This window comes from Pseudopipra pipra, chromosome W (assembly GCF_036250125.1).
Source record: "Pseudopipra pipra isolate bDixPip1 chromosome W, bDixPip1.hap1, whole genome shotgun sequence".
Classification (NCBI taxonomy): Eukaryota; Metazoa; Chordata; class Aves; order Passeriformes; family Pipridae; genus Pseudopipra; species Pseudopipra pipra.
In genome coordinates this window covers 33,319,227-33,338,877 of record NC_087580.1, presented here as the reverse complement: position 1 = coordinate 33,338,877, position 19,651 = coordinate 33,319,227, and the positions used below count along the sequence as shown (strand labels likewise).

At 55.4% G+C, this 19,651-nt stretch overlaps 2 protein-coding genes across 2 annotated transcripts in view; one reads left to right on the top strand and one right to left on the bottom strand.

Annotated features, from left to right (window-relative positions):
- The window catches only part of LOC135405251 (zinc finger protein 11-like), a 101,572-nt gene extending 89,421 nt beyond the window's left edge, over positions 1-12,151 (bottom strand). The window contains exon 1 of the mRNA XM_064639917.1: positions 10,739-12,151. Within this exon, the coding sequence (XP_064495987.1) occupies positions 10,739-11,787 (1,049 nt within the window). The 5' untranslated portion in view covers positions 11,788-12,151. The remainder of the gene's footprint in view (positions 1-10,738) is intronic.
- LOC135405259 (zinc finger protein 883-like) overlaps positions 1-19,651 on the top strand; it is a 142,024-nt gene that overhangs the window by 40,820 nt on the left and 81,553 nt on the right. The window lies entirely within an intron of this gene.

The window sequence follows — 19,651 nt, the reverse complement described above, 5'->3', positions numbered from 1 at the left end:
ATGTCTTGTTTACCTAATTTATTTCCATGTGTGTACTGCTCCTTTCTATAATAAGTTCTTTGGTCCAGTGAGCAGAACAGAACATGATATTAACCAGTGCTCCTGAAATGTTCTTCTAGCAACACAGGTATTGGGGTTTCTTAGCAGGCCAAGATATCTCAGTTAACTCTTTTAGGCCTGGCTCCCGTTTCAGTGGCTGTGCTGGTTTCCAGAGGCTTCTGGCTTCCCAGGCAAAGCCAAGGCAAGAGCAGGTGGGAAGGGGCTGCGCTGCTGCTGCTCCTGCCCGAGAGCCCCGGCTGGGCCGGGGACGGAGCCCACGGCGCTGCAGCTCTGCCTCCTCCAGAGCCGGGGGGCTTTGGAACCAGGAATGACAGGGGGGGAAACAAAGGGGGCTGGGGGGCTGCACTGATGGTCACACTCGGGCCACCGTCAGCAGAGAGCTTCAGCCCCCCCAAATTAAAGCAGAGGGAAATGGTGCAAACTGTTTCATTTCAACCTTTCTTTACTCACTGATATAAAATGACCCAACTAAAAGGAGGACAAGCAGGGCCTGATCCCATGTCCTTTGGGAGAATCCCCACAGCTGGTGCTGTAAGGGGCTGTGAGGGGCCGTGAGGGCCTGTGAAGGGCTGTGAGAGCTATGAGGGGCTGTAAGGGGCTGTGAGGGGCTGTAAGGGACCATGAGGGGCTGTGAGGGACCATGAGGGCCTGTGAGGGGCCATGAGGGGCTGTGAGGGGCCATGAAGCATCGTTGTTGCCTAAAACCAGCTCTTAAAGAAACCGCTAAGACTCAATTTGTGAGTTTTAATAGGCAGGCATTTTTATTACAACACTGCGTGATTTCAGCTAACTAGGTGCCCTGGGAATCAGTTCACCAAAGTGAACACAGAGGTATCTTCACTCCTGCTTCTATGTCAGCATTACATGGTTATCCATTTTTTGTTCCCTGCATTCCTGTTACATATTCAGGGCATTCACAGACACACTGGACCTGCAGCTCCCAACACTTCATTAGCATATATACATATCTTTATAAGGTCTCTGAGGGGCTTCATCGAGCGTCTTTGGTGGTCTTCTCTGTTTGGAGTCCCCGAAATTCCAAGTGACTGTCTTATGAACTCCTTTGAGACAGTATTCCTGGTTATAAATATACCTGCTGCTTCAGCTCCCTTCTTCATTTTTCTCTCACCTTGCTTGGACGATTTCTCTAAATTGCACACGGTAATTTTCTGTGACACATTTTGTTGCAAAAACTATTAGTTCTTGTTACATCTCCACACCCCAATATCAAACCAGTCAGGTCTTATACATGGGTGCAGAAGGAGAGCGTGGAAGTTGAAAGAGAGCAGCTCAGAATAAGTTCTGGTGCTCCCTGGCAGTGCTGCTGTGCTGGGTCTCCTTTTCTCTATGCATCTGCACACAGGGACAGTCCCTGCTACTTCAAAAGTACCAGAGGAAGGATTAAATCCAAAAAAGTTTCTACAAGAAAATTAGTTTTTTTGAAATCCATAAATTACAATTCCTCATTTAGACAGTATCAGAATCAAATTCAATAGCAGACAATGAATTAGAAAGGGCAGGAAGAAAAACATTTTCTTTTGTGGAAAAAAATTATTGCAAGAAAAAAGAGAACAGCTCCCAAAAATTATTGCCATAAGAAACCTGAGAAGGCAGGCTGGGCCATCCATTCTGAATGTTATGGAGCAGAAAAAAGAAACATTTTTGCTTCTGAAAAACATCAAGTCATCATTTTCTTCAGTGTGTCCTTGAGCTCCTGGGTCCTCAGGCTGTAGATGAGGGGGTTCAATGCTGGAGGAACCACAGAGTATAGAACTGACACCAACAGATCAAAGGATGGGGAGGAGATTGAAGGGAGCTTTAAGTAAGTAAACAAGCCAGTGCTGACAAACAGTGAGACCACGACCAAGTGAGGGAGGCACGTGAAAAAGGCTTTGTGCCGTCCCTGCTGAGAGGGGATCCTCAGCACAGCCTTGAAGATCTGCACATAGGAGAAAACAATGAAAACAAAACAACCAAACACTAAACAGGCAATAATCACAGTGAGCCCGATTTCCCTGAGGTAGCCTGAGTGTGAGCAGGAGAGCTTGAGGATGTGTGGGATTTCACAGAAGAACTGGCCCAGGGCATTGCCCTGGTACAGGGGCAGGGAAAATGTATTGGCTGTGTGCAGCAGAGCATTGAGAAACACAGTGGCCCAGGCAGCTGCTGCCATGTGGGCACAAGCTCTGCTGCCCAGGAGGGCCCCGTAGTGCAGGGGTTTGCAGATGGCAACGTAGCGGTCGTAGCACATGATGGTGAGGAGGGAAAACTCTGCTGACATGAAGAAGGCAAAGAAAAAGAGCTGTGCAGCACATCCCATGTAGGAGATGGTTCCGGTGTTCCAGAGGAAATTGTGCATGGCTTTGGGGACAGTGGTGCAGATGGAGCCCAGGTCTGTGAGGGAGAGGTTGAGCAGGAAGAAGCCCATGGGGGTGTGCAGGTGGTGGTCGCAGGCTACGGCGCTGAGGATGAGGCCGTTGGCCAGGAGGGCAGCCAGGGAGATGGCCAGGAAGAGCCAGAAGTGCAGGAGCTGCAGCTCCCTCCTGTCTGCAAATGCCAGGAGGAGGAACTGGGTGGGGGAGCTGCTGTTGGACATTTGTTATTTCTTAGCACAGGATCTGTTTCAGAAAAGGAAAGGACAAGGAACAGTTAAGACAGACCTCTGTGAAAAAGCCACTCCATTCCTAAAGGAAATCAATGTGTCAAATGTCACCAAATGCACTGCCAAGGAGTCAGTTTTGCTCTGTTGCAGCTGGACATGGAACTTTTTTGGTAGAGCTCTCATACACACAAGGAATGTCAGATGTAAGAGACCTTGAATACAAAAGTTCCATCTCTACTGTAATGACTCAGAAGAGCTGGGGCTGCAGAGCAGAAGCTTAGTCTGAGTTTAGAATAATTTTGCCTGTGTTTTCTATTTCTACCATCACATCTGGGAAGGTTCTTTTCCACTGCAGGAATCCTCATTTCTATGGCCCAGCACACAGTGCCCAGCAGAGCTGCAGGGAAGGGATCCCAGAGCTGCCTGAATGCCCCCTCCCCCAGGCCTTTGGGAGCTCTTGCCCCCCACTCCCTGCCCAGGGCTCTGCTGCCTGGAGCTGTCCCTGCCAGCAGCTGCTTCCCTTGGCCCAGGGCTGAAAAAGTAACACTGATGCTGTCTATAAGACAATTTCAATGTCTGACACTCTCAGGTTCAATCTCCTCTAATCTAACAGAGTTCATGTTTCAGTGTCTCCTCCTGTGCTCAGAGATAGATTTCTCTGTCACAGTCAGCACCCAGACAACCCAGAGTATAACACTGAAAGAACTGGTTCATTTTATTTAAGGTACCTCCTGTCTGTCTGTGCCTCTTGCAAATACCTTCTGGGAAATTTCCTGCTTTGATCTGGAGCTGTGACCAGCCCTCATCCCTGCAGCCCACTTTGGAGATCAGAAGGACTCTGCCCTGCTCTGCCCTCCCAGGAGCTGTTCCTTCCCCACAGCCCTTCTCCCCCAGCCCCCACCTTCACACCCCACCGCCAGCCCTGGCACAGGGAACCTTCTGGCCCTGGGCCTCTGATGGGGCAGCAGCAAGTCCTGCTCTGCAGCAGCTTCTCCTGCTGCACCCCAGCAAATCCAGCAGAGCCATCCTGACAGCTCCTGCCACTGCTGGCATTGGCAGCTGGGAGAGGCACTTGCAGGAACTCACCTGCACTGCTCTGCAGCCAGAGCCAGACCGTGGCAAAGGGCTGGCAAGGTTCCTGCCCTGAGCAGCTCTGCCCTGTCCTCCCACCCCAGGATCCCTTGAACCTCCTGCTCCCTTCTCCTCTCTGCCCTTGCTGCCTGCAGCTCCTGCCCTGCTCTGCCATATGGCCACTTCCCCTGCACTGCAGGAACTGGGAGAGTCCTGGGGAAAGATCCTAGAAGCTGTGGGATGTGTCAGCTTTAGGAGATGCCTCCAGGAAGGCAAGTTGAACTTTCCCACAGCCAGAGAATTCTTCCTTCAAATCCTGGGAAGGTTTCTCCTGTAGTGAGAGCTCAGTCACCTCCCAGCCCAGGCTGCCTCTCATCTCTCTGCCTTCTCTCCTGTGCCCTGGGTGCTGCAGGCAGTGCCCTCAGCCCTGCTGGGCTGTGCAGAGGAGCTGCTCACCAGCAGAGCTGTCTCTTTGAAGCTCTTCTTGGTTGTCAGGAGCTCCCTGTGTGCCAGGAGCCAGGCCCAGCTCAGCAGCACAGCAACAGCCCCAGGCAGCCCTTGCTCTGCCCCTCTGGGCTCCCTCCAGCTGTCCCTGGGGCTCCAGGGGAACCTGCTGGCACACAGCTTAAGGAAATAATGATATGCCTTCTCTCAGCTGGGCACAGACACTTCTTTCAGCACTGTCATTTCTCCAAACACACACAGAGTTCAAGAGTCCCCTTTTCATGTCCCATCATTAGACAGGAAACCCAGACAGTGCCCAGGAGGGATCTCCTTCACCTGCACTGAGGGAAGGGACTCAGCTGAGTCAACAGAGGTGTCTCCATGTGGCTCTGCAGACCTGGGGCCAGAAGGACACTCAGCTCCCTCCACAACCCCCATGGGCTGGGATTCCTCCTGCCCCACTTCAGTGGGCCCAAAAGAGGCACCTGCAGGTGACTCCTTGTCCCAGCTCCCATGGCAATGAAGGAAGACCAAAGCCAGGAGTGACCTGCTGGGACACAAACCCCTGGTTCCTTCTGAGGGGCCAGAGGTGACCAAGATTCCTGCTGGGAACTGCAGGCTGCAATGGAGCAGTTCCTAGGGACAGGGCAGCAGCTGTGGGATCTCCTTGGAGGCTGCTGGGACATTGCTTTGGCCAACTTCAGTGGCAGAAGGTGCCCACATGTAGGACAAGGGAACCTGTCACTGTTCCTTCTGTCCAGGGCAGCCCCTAGAGGTGCTCAGGTGACCAAACGGAGTCAGGTGGCACAGGGAGAGAGGTCTATCTCCTGTTCTTTCTCAGGGTATTTTCTACAGGTACTCAGAGTACAATGGCAGTTGTCTCATAGACATCTCTTCACTGCTGAACCTAATTGAGGGCAGCTGAGCCTGGACTGAACAGCCAAAGAGGGACCTGTAGTGCAGGGGAGGTGCCAGGGCTCTGCAGCACAAGTGCAGCAGCTGCCCTGGACAGCACAGGGCCTGTGCAGGGACCCCGTCCCCATTCCCAGCAGTTGTGGGACAGGCACCACCCAGGGCTTCTCAGACACATTGGGGGCCTTTGGGGCAGGGAGTGAATCCCAGCCCTGCAGGGACACAAAGGCTGTCCCTTCTCTGCCCAGCCAAGGCCGGGCCAGGCACGAGTCCAAAGCACATCAGCCCAGGCTGTCCACACTTGTTTCCTCCCTCTGCTGGCTCTTCTCTCCCCCAGCATTTCAGCAGCATGTGCTGATCTCCTCAGGGATCAGGCCTGGGATTTTCCCCCTGGGCCTGAGTCCCAGCACGTCCACCCCCGAGGCCATTGTCAGCAAAGCCTCTGCACACCCCAGCTCTCGGGGCTTTCAGAGCAGCTTTCCCCACTGCAAGTCTGTTCTTACCCCGGTGCCCCACTGAGGGGCTGCAGCCAGACAGGCCCCAATGCCCTGCGTGTGGGGCACAGGCAGGAGGAGCTGCAGCCCCAAGTCTCTCTTCATTCCACTTGCAGGCAATAACAGCCCAGGCCTGCTGAGACAGTTCCCAGGTTGCAGGGCTGTGATGGGTTGGGAGAGAAGGCCAAGGAGACACAGGAGAGAAAGAGCAGGAGAGAGGTGTCCTCAGCGGGAAGGAGCTTCTTGGACCTGTGGAGCTGCTCTGGAGGATGAACAACTTGGGTGAACTTTTGTGGGTGAGGGTCAGAGGAGAGAGTGGTTTGGGTGACATTGTGGAGTGAGACAAAGAGCCCATTCAAGTTGGCTTTGATAACCCTGGAATTCACTGGAAAGGCAGCACGACAGGATGCAAAGAGTCCCAGAGGTTTGTGCAGGGTCTAGGTGAAGACACCCCTTTGGACACAGGCCTTTAGAGCACAGCTGCCAGGCTGGTGGACAAGAGGGAGGCTCATCTGCATCTGCTTCTGTCCAAGAGGAACCAAGAGGTTCCCACAGAAACTGACCGTAGCAACGGGAATGTATGCTGGTTGCCATGGTAACTGACTTCAGCAATGGGAATGTATGATGGTTGCCATGGTAACTGAATGTAGCAATGGGAATGTGTGATAGTTGCCATGGTAACCGAACGTAGCAGTGGGAATGTATGAGGGTTGCCATGAAAACCGACCATAGCAATGGGAATGTGTGATGGTTGCTGTGGTAACTGACCATGGGAACAGCAATGTATGATGGTTGTCATGGTATTTCACTGTACCAGTGAGAGGTATGACGGTTGCCATGGTAACTGATAGTATCAATGAGAATGTATGATGGTTGCCATGGTAACCGACTGTACCAGTGGGAAGTATAGTAGTTCCTGTGGTAACTGACCATAGCAACGGGAATGTATGATGGTTGCCATGGTAACTGACCGAAGCAGTGGGTTGTATTATGGTTGCCACGGTAACTGACTGTAGCAACGAGAATGTATGGTGGTTGCCATGGTAACTGACCATAGCAAAGGGAATGTCTGATGGTTGCCATGGTAACCGGCAATAACAATGGGAAGTATGATGGTTGCCATGGTAACTGACCATAGCAACGGAAATGTATGATGGTTGCCACAGTAACTGACAGTAGAGACGAGAATGTGTGGTTGTTACCATGGTAAACGACCATAGCAATGGGAATGTATGATGGTTGCCATAGTAACCGACCGTAGAAATGCGAATGTATGGTGGTTGCCATGATAACCGACTGTAGTAATACAATGTATAATGTTTGCCATGGTAACTGACTGTAGCAGTGGGAGGTATGATGGTTGCAATGGTAACTGACAATAGCAATGGGAATGTATGAGAGTTGCCATGGAAACTGACCATAGGAAAGAGAATGTATGGTGGTTGCCATGGTAACTGACAATGGCAATGAGAATGTATGATGGTTGCCATGGTAACTGACCGTACCAACGGGAATGTATGATGGTTGCCATGGTAACTGACCATAGCAAAGAGAATGTATGGTGGTTGCCACAGTAACTAAGCATAGCGACGAGAATGTATGGTGGTTGCCATGGTAACTGACCATAGAAATGGGGCTGTATGATGGTTGCTATGGTAACCACCCATAACAGTGGGAATGTATGCTGGTTGCACTGGTAACTGATGATAGCAATGGGAATGTATTCTGGTTGCCATGGTAAGCGACTGTAGTAATACAATGTATGAGGTTTACCATGATAACTGACTGTAGCAGTGCGAGGTATGATGGTTGCCATGGTAACTGACAGTAGCAATGGGAATGTATGAGGGTTGCCATGGAAACCGACTGTAGCAATGAGAATCTATGAGCGTTGCCATGGTAACCAACCATAGCAATGAGAATGTATGATGGTTGCCATGGTAACTGACAGTGGCAATGAGAATGTATGGTGGTTGCCATGGTAACTGACCATAGCAAAGAGAATGTATGATGGTTGCCATGGTAACTGACTGTACCAGTGGAAATATTATGGTTGCCATGGTAACTGACCGAAGCAGTGGGTTGTATGATGGTTTCCACAGTAACTGACTGTAACGACGAGAATGTATGGTGGTTGCCATGGTAATGGACCATAGCAGTGGGAGGTATGATGGTTGCCATGGTAACTGACCATAGCAATGGGAATGTATGATGGTTGTAATGGTAACTGACTGTAGAAATGGGAATGTGTAATGGTTTCCATGGTCACTGATTGTAGCAATGGAAATGTGTAATGGTTGCCATAGTAACTGACCATAGTAATGGGAATGTGTGATGGTTGCCATGGTAACCGACTGTACCAGTGGGACATATGATGGTAGCCATCATAACTGATGGCAGGCCCTGACACTTGGCCTTATTGATCCAGCCTGTCCAGATCCCTCTGCAGAGCCTTCCTGCCCTCCAGCACATCCACAATCACACCCAACGTGGTGTTGTCCATAAATTTCCTGAGGGGGCACTCGATCCCCTGGCCCAGATCATCAGTAATGATGTTAAACAGGAGCAGCCCCAACCCTGAGCCCTTGGGAACCCCACTAGTGACCGGCCCCACCTGGATTTCCTTCCATTCCCCACCACTCCCTGGGCCATCAGACACTTTGTCACCCAGCAAACAGTTCCCAGGCAAGCCATGAGCAGCCAGTTTGTGCAGGAGATGCTGGGGGAGATGGTGCCAAAGGCTTTCTGGAATTCCACAGAGACACATCCCAGCCTTTCCCTCAGCTGCTGAGCGGGTCCTTTGTCAGAGAAGGAGATGAGGTTGGACAGGCAGGACCTGCCTTTCCCACCCCCACACTGGCTGGGCCTGATCCCCTGGTTGTCCTGCCCATGCCATGGGATGGCACTGAGGAGGATCTGCTGCATGGACTTCCCTGGTCCTGAGGTCAATGGGACAGGCCAGGAGTTCCCCAGATGCTCCTTTTGGCCCTTCCTGTGAATGGGCATCCCATGTGCTTGTTGCCAGTCAGCTGGGACTTGTGCAGTTGTGCAGCACTGCTGGGGAATGAGTGAGAGTGGCTTGGCCAGCTCTTTCTCCAGCTCCCTCAGGACTCTTGGCTGCATCCCATGTGGGCCCAGGCACTTGGGGGGGTCTCACTGGCAGAGCAGGTCACTGACCATTTCCTCCTGCATTGTGGGGGCTTCACTCAGCTCCCCATCACCAGCTTCCAACCAAAGCCTGCCTGCCAGGTGTCCAAGGGGTCAGTTCTGCTGCCCCCTCCTTCCTTCCCCCACAATGGAAAACTCCCTCATTTTGGGTCCCTGTGCCCCAAACGGTTCCGACCACCACCTCACCCACCAGTCCCACAATCACGGAATGCTTTGGGTTGGGAGGGGCCTTCAAGAGCATCTCAGCACCCTCAGAGTCAAGAATTCCTTCCTACTATCTCCTCCAACCCTTCCCTCGATCCATGTGAAGCCACTGCCCCTTGTCCTGTCACTCCAGGCCCTTGTCCAAAGTCTCTCTCCATCTTTCTGGTTGGCTCCCTTCAGGCACTGCAAGGCCACAATTAGGTCACCCCAAAGCCTTCTCTTCTCCTGCCTGAACAATCCCATTTATCTCAGCCCTGAGATATTTCTGAACCTCCCAGAATCCAGGGGCCATTGGGACCCTGCAGAACCTCCTGCATTCAAGTGCTCCTTGTGAAACTGCAGGCTCTCCTGGAACCCAAGGATTCCTGGAACACTGCAGAGCTCACGGAACCAAGGGGCCACTGTCCCACTGCAGCTCCTTCTGAAGCACAAGGGACCCTGGGACAATGGGAAATCTCTGAGAATCCAAAGGGCATTTTGGGACTGCAGGGTCTCGTGGAACTAAAGGAACCTTTGGAGACTGGGGAAGCTCATGGAATCAAGGGGCCATTGTGACATGTGGGGCCTCCTGGAAGCAAAGGAACCCTGAGATTTTTTGTGGGAAAAAGTTAAGGCAGCAGCAGCTGCATTCAGTTAATCAGGATCCAAAAGGAGTGTTTTGGCCTTGACTGGTGTTTTCCATCCAGAGAGTGCTGTTTGCCAAAGTGGAAACCACTTGGAACACTCTGCATGGTAGCCTGTGTTTTTCTCTGGTGGCTGAACACAGGGAGCACATGAGGGGAGGGGAATGTGTGGGATCAGGGCACTGCTTTGGGGCCATGCTGGGAATTTCAGTGGACTAAAAGACAAAGCCCAGGTGCTGTTTCCAAAGGAAACCCAATGAAAGGGGGACGCCGGAAAGATGGGAGGACAAGTCCCAAAATGGAACTCTGTGTGTGCAGCCTCATTTTCTCCTTCAGTGCCCACAGGAGAGGGGGCAAAAAGTATTGGTTGGGACCCCAAAACTGTTTTGGGGGAAAATTGGAGATTGAGGGGACAATGGGAAAGTGGGAGGAACAGGGAAAAGGGTGGAAAAGGAGGGATAGTCTGGCAGGTCCCACAGTCCCATGGGGGTCTTTGGGCACAAGGGGGTTAGGAAATGGGGGGGCAGGCCTTGAGCTTCCAACTTCCTGTGGTGTGCTGGGGGCTGCTGGATCCTATCTCAGCCTTGGATCATGCCAACAGTTTCAGTTTAGAGTAATTACAGAGGTGTGACAGAATCACTTTTGTCCTCCAGGTTTTACTGATGGCAAATCAGATCTATTGATACAAATGAATTACTTAGGGTTACAAATGATCAGACAAAAGATTTTCATCATAATTATTTACTGCACAAAATACACACTAAAACTACCAGGAGTACAGGATAAGATAGGACAGGGCTCTACACTAAAGCAATTGTTGAAGCAATTCTACTCAAGCTGCCACAAAAGCAATAATTCTTAGAGATGGATAAAACTTCCCCAGACCAACGCTTGTGGGGAGATCTCTGCTCTCAACCTCCAGCACTGACCATGGGGGGTCCCCAGCCAAGGCAGGAATCTCCAAACATCCTCCAGGAAGGATTCTGTTGAAAGAACCTGCCCCTGGGAAAGGGGACTGGCCCTTTCTGGTCAAAAGTGATGGAGTGACAGTCAATGGACTCCAGGGGTTGCCTCACAATCAGGGGCTTCATTCAGGGTGGAAGCAGCGGCCGAAGCTCTTCCCACGGTTGGGAAACTGGTAGAGTTTCTCTTTCTCTTACCGGTGGGTCCGTTGGTGTTTGGTCAAATTAGAGCTGTCGGTGAAGCTCTTCCCACACTCCCCACACTTGTAGGGCCGTTCCCCGGTGTGGATGCGCCGGTGGGTGACGAGGTCGGAGTTCCGCTTGAATCCCTTCCCGCAGTCGGTGCAGCGGAAGGGCCTCTCATCCGTGTGCGTCCGCTGGTGCAGGAGGAGACTGGAGCTGGTCTGAAACCTCTTTCCACATTCCAAGCACTTGTAGGGCCGTTCCCCAGTGTGGATGAGCTGGTGCCTGATGAGGTGGGAGTTGTGCTTGAATCCCTTCCCACAGTCAGTGCAGCGGAAGGGCCTCTCATCTGTGTGCGTCCGCTCATGCGTGATGAGAGTTGAGCTGCGCTGAAACCTCTTCCCACATTGCAAGCACTTGTAGGGGTGTTCCTCGGTGTGGATGAGCTGGTGTTTGCAGAGGCTGTCCCTGTAACTGAAGCTCTTCCCACATTCCCCACATGTGTAGGGCCGTTCCCCAGTGTGGATGTGCTGGTGTTGGATCAGGTTGGAGCTGTGCCTGAAGCTCTTCCCACATTCCCTACACGTGTAGGGTCGTTCCCCAGTGTGGATGTGCTGGTGGCTGAGGAGGTTGAAGCTCTTCCTGAAGCTCTTCCCACATTCCAAGCACCTGAAGGGCTTCTCCCTGCTGGGAGGCTGATCAGGGACCACCAGCTCAGAGCTCCCCCTCAAGCTCCGGCCGCCTTCCTGGCACAGGCTGGGTCTTTCCTCCTCAGAGCACCCTGGGATGGCTTTGGAGCCCCTCCTGCGGGGGGATCTCCGGCCCTTTTCCTCCCCGCTGCCTTCCTGCGCCGGGGAGCCCTTCAAAACGGCCTCTCCCACCAGGGTCTCACGGGGGGATTTGTCCTCTGGGCTCTCCGTCCTCAGCTCGGGGCCTGGGGCAGGAAGCAAGAAGGACAGGGAGGGGATTTGCCTCCGGCCCACAGGGAAGGCCAAGGACATCCCCCCAACTCCGGCCCCGGCAGGACGGCGGCGCCAGCGGGGTTGTCCTGCAGCCGGGGCCATGCTCGGCTGACAGAGCCAGCACAACACCCACCCAAAGGGACACTGACTTCCTCCTCACCTGTCTGGGGGGCCCAAGGCATCTTCCTCTTCCTCGCAGCCTCCTCCTCCATCTGCCCAAGCTTTGGGAAGGACAAATCCTGATGGGGGGGAAAACAAGGGCTGAGCACGTTGGCTTGGGGGTTCCTCCTGCCCAAGTCCATCTCTAGAACTCACCGGGCATCCTGTGTCCATAAAAACCTCCAAAACACCAAGATTCAGACAATATTAAGAAGACCCTCGCCCCCCCAAACTGCAAAAAGTTACAGTTAAGCCAAAAAATACTCCAAACTATGAACATGCAGCGCAAAAAAATTCTCCCAGAAATTCCTCCTGTCTGGTCTCTTCCCTCTGGGGTTCAGAGGGTCTCCCCTAACTTACCCTCTGACTCCTCTTGGGTGTTGGGGGTCCCAAGAGTCCCTTCTCCTCTGACTCTCACCTTCGGGGTGCCATATTCCCAGACATTCTCCCTTTCCACCGTTTCCACTTCGTTGTCCCAGGGATCCCAGGGGTCCCCACTGTCCAAGTTTCCCCTTCTCCACGCCCCCCGTTTTCAGGCTCCCTCGGGTCCTGTGGCTCCTCCTTCTCCGTGCTCCCCCCTCCAGGCTGCCCAGGGTCCCTCAGCTCCGCCATCACCCCACTCCGCCCTCCACACTCAGCAGCTCCCGGGCTCCACACCCACCCCCGGCACTCCCGGGGGGCCCCAAACCCGCTGTGTCCCCCCCGCTGGCACCGGGCTGACAATGGAGCTGGCGGGGCCTGACCCAGCAACACCAACCCCCACCGCGGGGGGGACCCGCATCCCCCCACCCACCGCCGGGGCTCTGCTGCCAACCCAGCCCAGCACCCCCAAAAAACAACTCCTGCCCACCCCCAAGAGCCCCCAAAAGAGGAGAAGCAACAGCAGGAGAACAATCGACCCCCATCCCATGGGTGCCCAGGAAGTGGGAACTTGTCCCAAATATCCTGGGGGGAGCGCGGGCAGTCGTGACACACTAGGACTGCCAGCACAGATTTCCCTGCAAAGTCTGCAGTGGGTCAAGCTCTGCAGAGGAGATTGTGCCCAATGCATGGGATTGCAGAGGCTCCCTCAGGTCCCCAGTAGGAATCAGCAACCAGGAAGAGACACAAAAGGCATCCCGGAAAAGTTCTGGGGATGTGTCCTGTAGGGAGGGGACAGTGTCACCCCACCAGGGCAGGGCTGGCAAGTGGGAGGCTGCTCCAGGGCTCTGCAAGAGGCCTCATGATCTGCTCTGCTCCAGCAGTGCCTGGTACCAACCCCCCCGGCTGCCCCCGGCCCTGGGCAGCTCTGCTGCCACAGGCTGTGCCCTCACCGTGGCCCTGCAATGGCCCTGCCTGTCCCTCACCCGTGGCCCTGCCCGTGGCCCTGTCCCTTGGCTCTCTCTCTGCCAGCACAGTGTGGGGCACACGGGCTGGGGGTCCCTCCCAAGCCCCCCGGGCAGCCGGCGTTGGCTGGGGGGATGTGAGGGCTGGGCCTGCTCAGCACAGCCCCGGCCTCGTGCCCAGCGCCTCTTTCCTGACCCACACAAGAGCTTCCCGGCCCCCCCAGGGCTCCCCTGCTGCTGCCTCTGCTCCTGGCCCTGCCTTTGCTGCTCCCTTGGCTGGGGCAGTGGCTGCAGGGGGGGGATGGCAGCAGCTTCAGCTCCACGGCACTTCCTGGGGGGAGCTCAGCCCGGGGGGGACGGGCAAGGACCTGATGGGGATGGACAGGGGCCCAGCAGGGACAGCCAGGGCCTGCAGGGGAAGGCACAGGGACAACCTGGCCCCCCACACTATCAGGGCTGTCTCTGCTCCTCCTTGCAGGCTCCGTGGCCAGGCACAGTTTGTGTTCCTGGGTGCCCACCATCTCAGCACTTGGAGACGCTCAAATCAGTGCCTGCAGCTCTGCAGCAAAGCCCCAGCTCACCTGGCACACAGGGGATGGAGACAGCACCTGCTCAGGGATGGACATTCACAGCTTCGACTCTTCCCCACCACGGGGCTCTCCTTCCTCAGCAGCACCTCTGCCTTGCACTTATTCTCAGCCTCACCTCAGGGACAGCTCTGGGCTCACCTCCGCGCCACTTCTCAGCCTCACCTCAGGGCCTGGGCTCAACGACAGGAACCTGCAGGGAGGGGACATCATCTGCAAGCTCAGGGCTGCCTGCTTGCACTGGCCTCTGGGCTTCTTTCTCCTTCTACAACCAGCCCACAACTTTGCCTGCTTTGCTAACACCACACATTTACAGACTAACCTTGGAGATAGATATGGACAGACATCTCTATCACCCTGGGGATAGAGCCTCAAGCAGGTGCTGCCATAGGAATGGCAATCACAGAATCACAGAATCAGCCGGGTTGGAAAAGACCTCCGAGATCATCAAGTCCAACCCTGGATCCAACCCTGCCGTGCTTCCCAGACCATGGCACTGATGTCACATCCACTCTCACCTTCAACACCTCCAGGGACACTGACTCCACCCCCTCCCTGCCCACCCCATTCCAAGGCCTGATCACTCTCTCAGCAAAAAAATTGCTTCCTAATATCCAACCTAAACCTCCCCTGGCACAGCTCAAGACCCAGCCCTCTTGTCCTACTGCTGCTTCCTGGCAGAACAGCCCCACCCCCACCTGGCTCCAACCTCCTGGCAGGGACTTGCAGACAGTCAGGAGGTCTCCCCTGAGCCTCCTCTTCTCCAGCCTCAACACCCCCAGCTCCCTCAGCCTTTCCTCACACCACTTGTGCTCCACTCCCTTCCCCAGCCTTGCTGCTCTTCTCTGCACCTGCTCCAGCCCCTCCAGGGCCTTCCTCAACTCAGGGGCCCAGAGCTGGACACAGCACTCCAGGGGTGGCCTCACCAGCGCTCACTCCAGCCCAACAATCACTTCCCTGCTCCTGCTGACACACTCTTCCTCAGCCAGGTCCCTCTGCAGAGCCCTCCTGCCTTCCAGCACATCAACACACCCCCAGCTTGGTGTCACCTGCACATTTGCTGATGAAATGCCTGGTTCTGCAGCAGCTGCAGATGCTCAAGGGGCAGCAGGACCAAGTCAGGGGCCTGGGAGGGGCTGGAGGAGCTGGGGAGGGGCTTTGGGGATTGGGGGTACAGACCAGTACTGACCAGTACAGACCAGGACAGACCAGTACCTCCTCACTGCTCCCCAGATCTCTCCTGGAGCTGGGCCACTCTGTCCTGGGACACCTGAGCCCCCCCAGTGCCCTCCCAGTACAGCCCAGTACCCCCAGTACAGCCCACTGTGTTCTTGTCCCAGGGTGCCGGGTGATCCCTCTTTGAGGGGGTTGGAAGGGATTTGAGGGGGGGCTGGGGGAGATTTGGGGGGATCTGGGGGTGTTTGATTGGAATTTGGGGGTTTTGGGGGCCTTTGGGTGCATTTGGGGGAATTAAAAGGTCTTGGGGGCACTGGGGGGTCAAAGGGATCTGTAGGAGGAGAGGATTAAATTTAGAGGGGTGTTGGGGGATATTTGAGGGGGCTAATGGGGCCCTGGGGGGAGAGGAGGGTCAGCACCACCAGCTTGCGATGCTGCAGTTCGGTGTTAAACCCAACCCTGAGACCCCCCTGGTGTCCCCAAGACCCTCTTGGTGTCCCCAGTTCCCTCCTTAACACCTCAAGACCCCCCTGGTGTCTCCATTTCTCGCAGGGCCTCCCCACGGCCCCAATTCCCCCTTGACACCCCCAATTCCCTTGTCCACAAATCCCTCCCAACTGTCTCCAAACCCCATCCCTGATGTCCCAAATTCTGCATCTCACCCCAGGACCACCCTGGACACTGACCCCAAAAACACCCACCCCCCCCCACACACACTCACAGAAAGGCCAAAGGCATCTGGGAATATGTTGGGGACAGCTGAGGGGCTCTGAGGGGCACTGGGTGATTACTGGGGATACTGGGACACACTGGGGGAAACCAGGGAGCACTGGGAGGGACTGGGGGGAACTGAAGAATGCTGGGAGGGCACTGAGAAGGACTGGGGAGTTACTGGGGGATTACCAGGACACACGGGGGGACACTGGCAGGTTACTCGGCCATACTGGGGGTTACTGGGTGCTCACTGCAGGATCACTGGGCCATACTGGGGGGCAGTGGGAGTCACTGGGACACACTGGGTAGTCACTGAGGGGGTTACTGGGCTGTACTGAGGGTCACTGGGAGGTCACTGGGATATACCGGGGGCACTGGGATCCCCTTACCCAGATGTGGTACATCTCCTCCCCCGGATTTGGGGAGCATCCCTAGGACCCCTCCCTTGGGGCCTGGAAGATCCCCTGAACCCCACTGCTGGGCTTTAGGGGACCCCCGGGCCCCCCTCCCTGTGGGGTCTCTGTGTGCTGAGTGTTGGGGGTCTCTGGGGTTCGGGGGGGTCACTGGGATCCCAGTTCCCTGGGGTCGGTCCACCAGGCCGGCAAGGGCGCTGTGGTGGGAAAAGTAATGGCGGATCGCGCACAGCCTCATGGGAGTTGCAGTTTCCTCATGAGTACTCCGCCGGCGCGCCTGCGCAGTGCAGCCAGGGCGCTCGATCAGCCCCCCCACCCCCTCCGCGGCTTCCAGGCCTCGCGCTCTGCCCTTCGGGAACCCCCGAACCCCTCGGCTAAATCCTCCCGAGCCCTCCAGCCTTTCCACCCACACCCGCGCTCCCCGCAGCCCCCGGGGGGATCCCCAGAGCCCCGATCTCCCGCAGGCCCCGCCAGCTCACAGTGCAGCGCGGAGCCAGCGCCATCTTTGCTTCCCGGAAGCCAACACGGCGCTCTGCGCGCGCACCGCCTTTAGAGAGCTCCCCCCCCCCGCCCTCCGCCCTCCGCCCGCCGCGCTCCCGTCAGGAATGTTCGCACGGGCGGTGCCGCAGCGCCCTCAGCCTGAACTGAACCTGGTTTAACCTCATGAAATCTTTGATCTCTGGTAGCCAAGACCCTCTTTCCTTCCCCAATTGTCTTGTCCTTTGGGGGGGGTCATAGCGGCCCTTTGCACTTGAGCGGACTGAGGTTTCTACCACAAAGGGCCAGTCCCCTTTCCCAGGGGCAGCTTCTTCCAACAGAACCCTTCCTGGGGGTGTGTGGAGATTCCTGCCTTAGCTGGGGACCCCCCAAGGTCACTGCTGGAGGTTGAGAGCAGAGATCTCCCCATGAACGTTGGTCTGAGGGAGTTCCATCCATCTCTAATTAAGAATTATTGCTTTTGTGCCAGCTTGAGTAGAATTGCTTCAACAATTGCTTTAGTGTAGAGCACTGTCCTGTCTTATCCTGTACTCCTGGTAGTTTCAGTGCTTCTATTGTACAGTAAATAACTGTAATGAAGATCTTTTGTCTGATCATTTGTAACCCTAAATAAATTGATTTCTATCAATAGATCTGATTTGCCATCATTAAAACCTGGGGGACCTAAATGGTTCAGTCACACTTCTGTAATTCCTCTAAACTGAAACTGTTGGCATAATCCAAGGCTGAGATTGGATCCAGCAGCCCCCAGCACCCCACAGGAAGTTGGGAGCTCAGGGGGCCATCCCCCTTTGCCAACACCCGTGCCCAAAGACCCTCATAGGACCATCCGACCCACCAGACCACCCTCCCTTTTCCACCCTTCTCCCTGTTCCTCCCACTTTTCCAAAGTCCCCTCAATCCACAGGCCCCACCCCCGGATTACTCTGGGGGTCCCAACCCCCATTTTTCCCTCCTCTCACATCTTCCACATCATCCCCCAATCCCCAGCTTCCTCCAACTCAGTTTGGGGTCCCAGCACCCCAAAAAAGGGGTTAGGTGGGATCCTGGGTGGGCTCTGAATATGTTTGGGGGGTTCTCCGGGGCCCATGGGGAGATTAAGGGGGGTCCCAGCACCTTTGGGGGTGAGCTGGGTGCCTTTTAAGGGGCAGGTGCCCCACCAAGACCCTCCCAGAGTGGCTTGACACAGGGGGAACACAGGGGGGTCCCCATTCCCAATCCATCCTGGGGCTGGTTCTGCCCCCCCAAACTCGGCTCCACCCCTTGGGATTCCCCCAAGCCCCTCCCCCACTGCCCCCCAATAACCAGGACTGGGGAGAACTGGGAAGCTTTACTGGGATCACTGGGAGCAGCCGGGCAGAGGCAGAGTGACAGCAGGGGAGGGGGGACACACGACCCCCCCAAAATACGGGGATGGGGAGGGGGGTCCAGGCTGGGCCCGAGGCCCTGGGGAGGGGCTGCGGCCGCCGCCGGCTCAGGAGCTCTGTGGGGAGAGAAAAGGGGGTGACAGGGGCCACAGGAATCATACTGGGAGCACCTGACAGCATGGTGGAGGCATCTGGGATATACTGGGAGTGGCTGGGAGTGACTGGAACCATAGTAGGGATGACTGGGAGCAACTGGAACCACGCTGGGGGCAACTGGGATCATACTGGGAGCAGCTGGGCTCCTATTGGAGTCATACTGGGATCATACTGGGAGTGACTGCAATAATACTGGGAGTGTGTGAGAGGGACTGCAGCCATACTGGAGATGAGTGGGATCAAACTGGCTTCCTACTGGAAGTGTCTGGAAGTCACTGGTATCATACTGGTGGCAATTATGATTGTACTGAGATCATACTGGGATCAGACTAGGATCATACTGGGAGCAACTGGTTCTATGCTAGGGGCAACTGGGAGCTACTAGGATCCCACTGGGAGGAAGGGGGAGCAACTGGGACCATGCTGGGCACAACTGGGATCATACTGGGAGCAACTGTGCCCACATTGAAGGTGGCTGGGGTCATACTGGGAGTGACTGGGAGCATTCTGAGGGCAGTTGGGACCATGTTGGCACAACTGGGATATACTGGGAGCAAGTGGGATCACACTGGAATTGACTGGGATCATACTGGGAGGCACTAGGACCCCACTGGGGGTGACTGGGAGTGGCTGCGAGCAACTGGGATCATGCTGGAAGCTACTGGGAGCATTCAGGAGTGAATGGGACCACACTGGAGGCAACTGGGATATACTGGGAGAGACCAGGAGTGACTGGGATCATACTGGGACTGCCTGGGAGTGTACTGGGAGTGACTGGGAGCATGCTGAGGTCAGCTGGGATATACTGGGAGAGACTGGGAGTGACAGGGATCCTACTGGGAAGGACTGGAACTCTAGTGGGGTGACTGGGAGCAAGTGGGACCCTGCTGGGGGCAAATGGCTTTATCCTGGGAGTGCCAGGGAATGTCTGGGTTCATCCTGGGTGTGAGTGCCACCATACAGGGTGCCGCTGGGATCATACTGGAGTCATACTGGGAGGGACTGGGAGAGACTGGAACTACAGTGGGGTGACTGGGAGCAACTGGGCCCATGAAGGGGTAACTTGGGGGGTAACTTGGATCCTACTAGGAGAGACTGGGATCATTCTGGGAGTGACTGGAACCATAGTAGGGGTGAATGGGAGCAACTGAAACCACGCTGGGGGCAACTGGGATCATACTGGGAGCAGCTGGGCCCCTACTGAGGTTGTACTGGGGTCATACTGAGAGCAGCTGGGCCCCTAATGGGGTCTTACTGGGAGTGACTGCAATAATCCTGGGAGTGTGTGAGAGGGACTGCAGCCATGCTGGGGATGAGTGGGATCAAACTGGCTTCATACTGGAAGTGTCTGGAAGTTACTGGGATCATACTGGGGGTGACTGGACTCATACTGGGATCATACTGGGAGCAACTGGGACCATGCAAAAGGCAAATGGCATCCTCCAGGGAGTGACTGGAAGTGACTGGGGCCACACTGGACTCAGACTGGGAGTCCCTGAGAGTGAAAGGAACCATCCTGGGGGTGGCTGGGAGCAACTGGGACCACCTTGGGGGCAACTGGGATCCTATTG